Source organism: Pteropus alecto, unplaced genomic scaffold (assembly GCF_000325575.1).
Source record: "Pteropus alecto unplaced genomic scaffold, ASM32557v1 scaffold20, whole genome shotgun sequence".
Classification (NCBI taxonomy): domain Eukaryota; kingdom Metazoa; phylum Chordata; class Mammalia; order Chiroptera; family Pteropodidae; genus Pteropus; species Pteropus alecto.
This window is the reverse complement of record NW_006436298.1, coordinates 9,663,009-9,673,525: the sequence shown is the minus strand read 5'-3', so window position 1 is coordinate 9,673,525 and position 10,517 is coordinate 9,663,009. Positions and strand designations below refer to the sequence as shown.

At 39.1% G+C, this 10,517-nt stretch overlaps 2 protein-coding genes across 3 annotated transcripts in view; one reads left to right on the top strand and one right to left on the bottom strand.

Annotated features, from left to right (window-relative positions):
* Positions 1 to 10,511, bottom strand: part of HEXB (hexosaminidase subunit beta) — a 24,592-nt gene extending 14,081 nt beyond the window's left edge. Inside the window, exons 1-3 of one of the 2 annotated variants that reach the window (XM_006913142.2) lie at positions 10,266 to 10,511; positions 6,837 to 6,982; positions 3,362 to 3,427 (exon numbers count right to left, since the gene is read on the bottom strand). In XM_006913142.2, coding sequence (XP_006913204.1) covers positions 3,362 to 3,427; positions 6,837 to 6,982; positions 10,266 to 10,495 — 442 coding nt within the window. In that variant the 5' untranslated portion in view covers positions 10,496 to 10,511. Of the gene's footprint in view, positions 1 to 3,361; positions 3,428 to 6,836; positions 6,983 to 10,265 lie in introns of those variants that run through there. The other variant, XM_015590405.2, reaches the window with a different exon arrangement.
* GFM2 (G elongation factor mitochondrial 2) overlaps positions 1 to 10,517 on the top strand; it is a 69,369-nt gene that overhangs the window by 58,278 nt on the left and 574 nt on the right. The gene's annotated exons all lie outside the window — the stretch shown is intronic.

Here is a 10,517-nt window from a genome sequence, read left to right as displayed (position 1 = left end):
ACAAAACATTAGGAAACCAAATTCAGTAATACATTAAAAGGATCATACAATATGATCAAGTGAGATTCCAGAGATGCAGGGATGGTACGACATCTGCAAATCAATGTGATACATTAACAAAATGAAGGATAAAAATTATATGATCATCTCAATAGATGCAGAAAAAGCATTTGACAAAATTCAACATCCATTTAAGATAAAAAAGAAAAATCAACAAAGCGGTTATGGAGGGAACAAACCTTAACAAAATAATCACCATTTATGACAAGCCCACAGCTAACATCATACTCTGGTGAAAAGCTAAAAGCTTTTCCTCTAAGATTGGGAACAAGAAAGAGGTGCCCAATCTTGCCACTTTTATTCAACACAGTATTGGAAGTCCTGGTCAATTAGACATAAATGACATAAAAGGCATCTAAATCGGAAAGGAGGAAGTAAAACTGTTACAGTTTGCCAAATGACACATATAGGAAACCCTGAAGACTCCACCAGAAAACTGTTAGAACTAATCAACAAATTCAGTAAAACTGGAGAATACAAAATCAACATATGAAAATCTGTTTCATTTCTATAAACGAATGATGAGCTATCAGAGAAATTAAGAAAACAATCCTATTTACAGTTATATCAAAAGGAATAAAATACCTAGGAATAAATTTAACTAAGGAAATGAAAGACTGCTACACTGAACTATAAGAGATATTAATGAAAAAGCTGAAGAAAATACAAATCAATGGAAAGATACTCTGTGCTCATGGATTGTCCGTATTAATATTGTTAGATGTCCATATTACCCAAAGCCACCTACAATTCAGTGCAATCCCTATCAAAATTCCAGTGGCATTTTTTTCACAGAAATAGAACAAACAGTCCTAAAATTTGTATGGAACAACAAAAGATTTCAAATAGCCAAAGCAATCATGAGAAAGAACAAAGCTGGAGGCATCATGCTTTATGATTTTACACTGTATTACAAAGCTATCATCTAAACAGGTAGTAACATAAAAACAGATGCATAAAGCAATGGAACAGAATAGAGGGCTCAGAAATAAACCCACAGATATATGGTCAATTAATTTGCAGCAAAGGAGCCAAGAATATACAATGGGGAAAGGATAGTCTCTTCAATAAGTGGTGTTGGGAAAATTGTACAGCCACAGGCAAAACAATGACACTGGACCACTCTCTAACACCATACACAAAGTGAACTGAAAATGGATTAAAGATTTGAACTAAGACCTGTAAACCCCCACACACACCCCACACACCATGAATATTCAGCCATAAAAAATGAAAATCTTGCTATTTGCAACATGGATGGACCGTTAGGGCATTTTGCTCAGTGAAATAAGTCAGAAAAAGACAAATATCTCACTTGGATCTGGAATCTTAAAACTGAGCTCATAGTTACAAAGCACAGACTGGTGGTTGCCAGAAGTGGAGGGGGAGTGAAATGGGTAAAGGGTCAAAAAGGTACACTCTTCCAGTTATAAAATAAATGAGTTCTGGTGATATAATGTATATCATGGTGACTATAAATAATACTGTACTGCATACTTGAAAGTTGCTAAGAGTAGATCTTAAAAGCCTCCATCACAAGAAAAACTATAACTATGGTGATGGATGTTAACTGGACTTACTGTGATCATTTCACAATATATACAAATACTGAATCATAATGTTGTATACCTAAAACTAATGTTATATATCAATTATACCTCAAAAAAAAAAAAAACAACAAAAAACAAAGACAGGATATAGGAAAGAAAAAAAGTTCAGTCATTTTTGCTATGCTTTCCCCTTCAAATACAGGCTCATACAGGAGGGATGAATAACTGGAATTTTCTGTTAAGTGGCAATACACTCAGTTATCATTTAGAGCATGTTACTTTGAAAGTCTGATGGTAAACAGAAAATTAAGACTTCTTGGACTTAGAATCTAGTTACTGAATGCTCTAAAAAGTTCTTTATTCTGATGTGGATCAGGTCAAACATCAATAAAGCTCTGTTTTCCCTAACAGACCCCAGACAAGACAGGCAGATCAGAGTAATAAAAACTTAAAATCATATGACATTGTATATAAATGATCTAGATAATGATTATAGTTACATTTGTGGAAAATACCTATGACATTTTCATGTTCTATTTTGAAACAGGATTGTAATCATGCCATTTTTATTATGACTATAAAATGTATGGCGTAACAATAATTATTTTATTTCAGACAACCCTCAAACTGAGTGAAATCCAAAGCCATTTTTATTTTTAATTACTATAACTTTGGTTGGTTAGCTCACATTAAAGAAAATTATTCTCCTTTTTTTAAAACCCTATTTGGAAGTCAGTTCAACAATATCTACTTAGAAGAAGAGGAAAAAGAAGCTTCTGAACAGCAAAAGTAAATGTCCCAATGCCCAAACTTTGAAGTTCAGACTCTTAAATTCACAGGAAAAGTCTTTAAGGCTCCTCTCTGCCCACTGCTTCCACTCCAGAGTGTTTCAGCCACTCTTTATTTTTTCATACTGTTCTTGTAAACTTGGCTGTTTCTAAGTCCATAGGAATTTTTAATGGGGTAAGGGATCTCTCCCATCCTCTGCCACTGTGGTGTGTGCAGCTGACTGTTCCTTACCATGTCTTTTCAAAGACCTTCAGGATCAAGCGATTCCTGGCCAAGAAAGAAAAGCAGGGTTGTCCCATTCCCCAGTGGATTCAGGTGAAAACTGGTAATAAAATCAGGTATGACTCCCAGAGGAGACACTGGAGAAGAGCCAAGCTGAGTCTATAAGGAATCTCACATGAGACAGCACAGGTATTTATGCTGCATCAAGGTCATGAGCATCTTACCATATCAAGCTGAAAACATCACTATATGGACAGTTGGGCATGTTTTATTGGGAAAATGATTTTTCTCTTTGTATGCTATGCTAGTAGTCGTCTGGCTCAGTGATAAATATGTGAGAACTTTTGCTTTAATAAACAACCATAAATAAATAAATAAATAGATTAATTAATTAATAGGTGAAGAGAGGTGCTGGCTACTAAAGACAGCAAGAAATGATAGCGAAACAAAATTCCCTAATCAGAGGATGTTGGGGCATTTATAACTATAATATTACAGTCCGAAGAGCATCGGTGAATTACAACACTGAATGTAGTGACCCTCAAGCATTTTCAAAAAGGTCAAATGATATTTCTCCATGTTATAAATGATATATATTTAATGGAAATCATTTTGGAAATACCCAGTAAACCATTCTGTAAAGTGTCTAAGGAAGCAAAATTTTGCCATTCTTGACTTCTCAAAGCACCAACTAATAATATTTCTTTACTAGAAAAAAAATGAAATTTCAAAGACCTTACCTCGTAATACTCCCCAAACTCTGTTGGCCTTGAGGAAAGCCACTGGTCCTTTCACAAGTAAAGTATCTGTATTGGGGGAAAAAAAAAGTTTCTGTTTGTTAATCCCTCAATGACATACAATACATTTCCTAAACATATAATTGATGTTTCTGACCCATTCTTTTCTCCTGAGCTCCATACCTGTTTCTCCAACTGCCTCCTGTACATCTTGTAGATTCTTTTAACTCCACATGCCCCAAACTGAACTCCCCCTTCTCTCCTGCTCCACACGCTTCACCTGCCTGTCTCCTGTGTGCTTCTTCTCTGAGTCACAGCACCACCCTCTAGCCAGTTGAGTTATTCAAATCAGGAACTTGGGCGTTATCTCCATGATTCCTTTTTCCCTTCCAGGAGAGTTATTTTCTCCAACTGCTCTACAACAGAGTAGGTCCTAATTAAGATGAGATTTTAAGTCAAATGTACAAACATTCCTCAGTGCCCTCAAGTCCTTGGAAACCTCCAGTATCAAATCTCTCACTCCCCATAAGCTCAGAGAGTTATTTCCACTCTGTCCCTTATTCTGTGCTTCTCTACTTGCCCTGCACTCACCTTTCCCCGACAGCATCCTAAAGACTTAAGACTCACTTCCTAACTCACTTTAGTATAATTCAGCTTTGTCCCACTCAATAAAATGTTCGCACCCACCTACGAGCTCCAGTTGGTTGATATTGGGCAAAGGGGAGCTAAATCTTTCAATTCTTGAAGTCATACACTATCTACGGTGGCCCCAGTAGTCATTTTATTAGTCTTTTAAAGTTTGGGGTGGAGTCAACCACAGATAAAGTAAAGCATCAGATGGTACAGACAGACTGAAACCTAAAGGGTTACTAACTGACTAATGCAGACTTTGCCACAAAAAGACACTCAAGGACTGCAGGTTAATGATTTAATATCCTATCTGGGCTGTACCATCACCCTCCACCACCACCACCATCCAGACTGTCTGTCACACAATAGTTGACTGCAGGTAGGAAAAGAGTTTTATCGACAGCCAATTATCATATGACCCTCTCAATGACAGTCTGCCAAGGTAGCCTTTTCCATCAGAAGACCAAGTGATGAGTTAGCTAAAGTCCAGGCCAAGAACAGTATTGTTATTATGACTACAATTTAACCATGATTCCTACCCACCTATATCAAATTCTTAGCTACCTAAATGGCTCCACTGATCACAGTTTAAAAAACATTTTTTGCTATATTATAGTTTTGAGATCAGCACAGAGTCATCTAAATACATTAACATGGTGCATGTACTTGATGCTAATTATTTTCCAATGAGCTGAGGACTGCCTGATATTAAAAAGGATTCCAATACAACTCAATGCAAAAACTACAAATATAAAGCAGTCAGAAGACTGTGTTTTCTTAATATATGAACACATAAGCTACAGCATTTCAATTTTTATTTCAAAACGAAGTTATTAGTGTTAACAGTGATTACCTCCCTGGTGTGAAATGGGAATGGCATCTCAGACTTCTCAGTTATCCTTTTCTGTTCTTTTGTACTATACTTTTATTTAATGGGTGTACATACAAATAATATCAATATAGTCTCCTTTAAACATGAAATATTACAGAGAAGGCTAAAATCCTCTTCAAGATGCCCGCTTGATACCCTCTACTTTCCTCAGAGGAAATATTTATCCGGCTTTTCCTAGGTGTTTTTCATACACATATATAAGAAGAAAATATAGTATCGCTTTATGGCTGTTCCTGGGTGTGTGTTGATACATATATGGTATCTACTGTGCACATTATCATACACTTTGTCCAACTCAGCAGTTTGTCTCGGTAAACCCTCCATGTCTGTTCTTTAAAACTCTGCTTTATTCTTAGCTGTCATACAGTATTCTTTAGTATGGATTGACAAGATATATTTACCCATTCTTCTATTGATGAACATTTAATTTAGTTTCGCTTACAATTCTTCACTGTTATAAGCAAATTGCATCAAACATCCTTGATATATGTAATTATTTCTCTACAGTAGAAACGGGCCCACTTCTGGTTCTGAGGGTATGTCATTTTTATTAGTAGATAATGCTGTAACACTTGTCGCTTCCTCTAACATTTCCTCACACTCTGGAACAGTTGCTATCTTGTTTCCATTTGTGTATGTGACTTTTATCATCATCATCATAAACTCGTTTAAAACTTAAAACTAGTTTATCCTTCAACCGGAAAATTTCAGCTTGTCTTAAGAAACTCCCCTTCAGAAGGTTTGCAAAGTTGAATGGAAGTTAAACTTTTACTCTCCAGACTCAAATTTCTGTAATGTGTAATATGTCATTGTATTGCCAGCGGCCAACAAAATTCCTTGATAATTTAACAACCATTTCTATCTCAATTCGGGTTGCAAAACATAATTGATAGAGTGTCTGAGTGCTGTCAAATGAAATCACATGGCTACTTTTGGCAAATTATTCTGTTTCTCTTATAAGAACAGCTATAGAATTGAAAAAGAAATGAAATGATTTTTCAGAGATTATTAAGAAATATCTATACCAAGAGGAAGAAGAGATCTGTACTTAACTGTCTGTGGGGCAGTCTAAGGACAGAGGAGTCACTCTTTTCTCTAAGATATACACTATCCTTTCTATTTTTACTCCCAACTCAGTCAGCTCTCTACATTAATTTTATATCACTCATGTCCTCACATTGCTCCTCTCTGAATCCTTGGTATTATTCCCAGTCCATACACCAGGTGGAAAAGGCCTGCCCAGTTGTTTATTGCTTCCAAAATGATTTGGTAAAAGCCTTAAAGAACAATGTTTTAGGCAACAACAACAAAAATCATAGTAAATATTGATTATATTGTTGATCAAATGAAATGCGCCCTCCTGCCCCGAGTTATCTTTGTGTCAGATTTGATTGTAAGTAGAGATCATGGATATAAACACAGATTTGTCTTCAAAAAAAAAGTTAAGAAATGACCTAGATGTCCAAAAATAAGAAATTAGCCAAGTTAGTTGTGGTATATGCATACAGTGATAGAACATTATTCAGCCATCAAAAATGTCTTTCACTAAAAGGAAAAATATTTAGTGAAACATGTTTATAATGTATTGTTATGTAAAAAAGCAAAATACAAAACCATATGTACAAAATTAACCCATTTTCATGTCATTGTTTATATTTATACCTATATAAAATATTTAAACTTATTGCTATTTAAAAAATCTGAAATAACAGTGGTTAACAGAGTGCTAGAGTTATGATGGATTTATATCCTCCTCTTCACTTACTGTACTTAAAGATTTTCTACAATGACTATGTATTACTTTTATCATCATACTTTAAAGGTAGTTTAAAAAATAGGAATTATAAGCTCACTGGCCAAGAACTCAATAGTTCATGGCATAGAGACTGCTTTTGGCACTTAAGTTTGTAACAAGCAGCTTTGAATAGGATACATTCACATTACACAGGTACTCACAGGACTCATCTGAAGAGATATTGGGGTAAGTGTCACACTCTGAGTCAAGGACAACTGAGACAAGAAGTTGCTGTAAATCCGTTTCAGTATGAAATTTAGCAGGGCGATGATGCCACTGGTAGAAACCAAAAATATATTCATAATATCTGTGAGAAATAAATTCAAACAAATTTTTAAATCATTGTAGCCAAGTTTTAAATACATAGGTGGTAGTAACATTGTAACTGGCCCTTCAACTCCATGTTACCCCATATTAGTCCAACCAGAGGCTCTCACCCCAAACTGTACATTAGAATCGCATCAGTATTTTGAAAATACTGATGTCCAGACCTTCAGAATCAGAATCTCTGAGAGTAGGATCCAGGCATGGAAATTTTAAAAGCTCCTCCCGCCCCGACACACACACACTTCCAAATAACTCATATGAAGTCCCCAATAAGAACCAGTAATCAAACCAATAACAGTAATCCAATCACTTGAGTGCACAAGCCAATTCTGACTAGTGATGTGATGGGGGTGGGGGATAGTAGGAAGTTTCCTACCCTTAGTGAGCCACAAGAAGAATGCTTTCTCTGTATGTGATGCCTGGACCAGCTGTACCCACACTAAAGACTGCAGAGCAGAGATGGAAGAATACGGATTCCCTGATAACCCCTTTAAGCCAATTAGCCAACAAGCCAGAAAATCCTCCCTGCTTTTGGACCACCAGACGTGTGAGATAATGATTTTCATATTGCTTAAGCCAGATTGAATCGGGGTTCCTGTTGCCTTCCAGCAAAATGTCACCAGACCACAGTATTCTCACTAGGGCCCTGGAAAATGTATCTTCTGCTGGTACCTAAATATCAGAGAAAGAGGATATTGGTAAACACCTGAACATGCTAAAAGTTTAGGTAGGCTTCAAAGCAATTGTTTAAATATTTTATAGATTGTGATAAGCCAGAAGACTGTATATGCTACTTAGGTATAAGAACATCTTGTGTTTTTCCAGAGAAATAAAGAGCGGTAGGAAAGTTCCAATGAACTTGGAAGTGTATGGAAGTGAACCAGTGAGGAAGTACAATGGAGGAAGGTGCTGAGGGCCCCTTACATAGGAAAACCCCAACAGATTCAAAAGGAAATTAAGATCACTGAATTGTATGCTTAAAAACGGTTAAGATAGTAATCTTATGTGTATTTTACCACAATTTAAAATTTTTTAAAGGGTAATTGCAGCTACTAGCAGGTCTGAGTTAGGTGCTGGCTTGTCCCCAATGACCTTGGCCTTGGATATTAAAACTCTAACAGTAAATTCAAAGGGTTCTGAGACAGTGGTGTTCAAGGTGCAGGTGTACCTCATTTTATGGTACCTCACTTTACTGAGCTTAACAGATATTGTGTTTTTTACAAATTGAAGGCAAGACTCCACCAGCACAAAGATTAAGACTCAATTGTGAGGCTTGCTTTACTGCTGTGGTCTGGAACTGAACCCACAGTATCTCAGGTATGCCACTATCTGGGTTAATTTAACCTTTCAGGAACTGAGGAAGCAAAGCTATTTGTTCGTTAAAAAAAATGAGTGACTAGCATGTGATGGACCTTGTTCGAGGTGCTGAGGAAGCAGCCGTGAACCAAACAACTCTCTGCCTGCAAAATGCATACTGTTTCAAAGCAGAGTTTATGATAGAAGTCGAGCTCTTCTGAGACAGGAGCCATAGGATTCTGAACAATCTGGGGCCCAGGGTATGTGTGTTCCCAGCTGCCTGAAGCTTTGGATCTACCCCATCATCTAAATCTTTCCTACCTCATCAAGCTTTTACTGAAATAGATACTGCCCCTTCTGAGTTCCCAGAACACTCACCTGAATGCTCTCAGGCTTAGCCACAAGGGCTGTTTTACAACCTGCTTCCTAACAATGCAAGGTATAATTAATAGCTGCCTCACATATGGCATGAATTAGTTAGGCAAATTCCAGATAACTACCTGCACTGCTTTGAAATGCCAAGCCTTGTTTTAAACCATCTCACAGCTGATTCAAGTCCTAGTTATGTAACCAGTGTTAACTTAATGTCACCCAAGCTTGCCATACTCATGTCTTCAGCATATTACCAAATCCTTGTTTTACTGGTAGTGTGACACAGAATCGTTTTTCCACACTGAGTCCCAAAGCAAATAGTGTTTGTTTTTCAAAGATTTCCCAGCTGTGATCTTCCTTTAGATTACCTTCAGGTACTTCTTCCTTCCCAATATCCCAAGTTAACTAACCACCTTGGTTTTACTTGTGGACCCTAGCCATTCTGACCTGTTAGCGGGTTCCATACCAAAGCCTCATTAGGGTACGTGTCTAAAATGAAGGTAATAATATCCATTTAGTTGTACAAAATTGAAGGAGAAAATAAACCGTTTCTATTGTCAACATCCTGGGGTTGGGCCTCTTCAGTGGAAGCCTAATCCCCAGGCCTAGGCTGGGGGCCAGCAGGTGTTAAGCTAGTTTTGCATTTTTTCCACCAGCTGTTTGATGCACTGCAGGTACAATCAAGCTACAAAGCCCACTGGAAACTGACAAAACTCTGGGGGAGGGAAGAGGCAGTATAGCCAGACCGAATTACAATCCTTTAGAGCAGTCTCACCTACACAGGTCTCACAGTCAGAGACCGCATGTGGTTGGCAGTTGAAACATCTCCCCAAGTGCAGTCTGCCTCGTGAGTGATGCAGTTACCAAAGCATAGCTGTGGGCTGCTTCCCCCATAATTCACCGTTCCCCTGAGTTGCTAAAGAACAGAAGTTGGGAGAGCAAGCACATGATGTGCTGGGAAACAAAAAGAAAAGCAGATGCTGAGGTGCACTGCCCATAGCGAAGTAACTAGATGAAAATATCCAACATTTTACATGGAACAGATTTGGGAAGGGGAGTTTTAGGGAGTGCTCCAACCTGAGGACTTTCTGCCATCTGAATTGTTACCAATTGGGAAGGAGGGGAGACGGCCTATAAATGACAACCAACTCTGGGGAATCCCTGGTGCCCAAACTTTAAACACTCATCCTCTTCCTAAAACTCCCTTCAAATAGGAAGCTGCTATTTCCCTCCCTCCCCACCATTCTCCCCTTCAAAACAAACATGACCACAGATTCTGAGCAACCTACTCCTTCCATTCTGTATCCTGCACGCAAACCAGGGTTCCCGGCTGCCCAGGATGTGTCCTAGGAGGGGAAGGGGAAGAGCTTGGGTGTCATGCCGTGTTTCGAGCCGCCTCTGCCATCTTCTACTTGTGACTTCGGTCAAGCAAGTCACTAACCAGCTCGGAGACTGTTTCCTCATCTGTGAAATGGGGACAGCAGCGCCGGCGTGGCTGGGTGGCTGTGCGGGGTGCTAAGAGGCGCTCAGGTGGTTTCTCCCCTACTCCCTCGCCCACGGCGACCGGCCCGGGATCGCCGCGCCGAAGCACTCACCGCCGAAACGCTTCCTGAAGGAGGGCGCAGGAGGGGCCGGCCGTGGAAGAGGGGTCGTGACTGATGTAGAAGTGATCGGGGGAGAGGTGCAGCAGGCGCGGGGACGTCTCCACCGACAGTGGCATGGGCCACAGAGCCGCGGCCTGCGCGGCGGAGGCGCTGGGAGCCTGCTCGGCCAGCAGCGTCAGCGCCGCCAGCAGCCCGGGCAGCCCCAGCCCGCGCTGCTGCATGGTGCCCGGCCGCTCTCTGCCT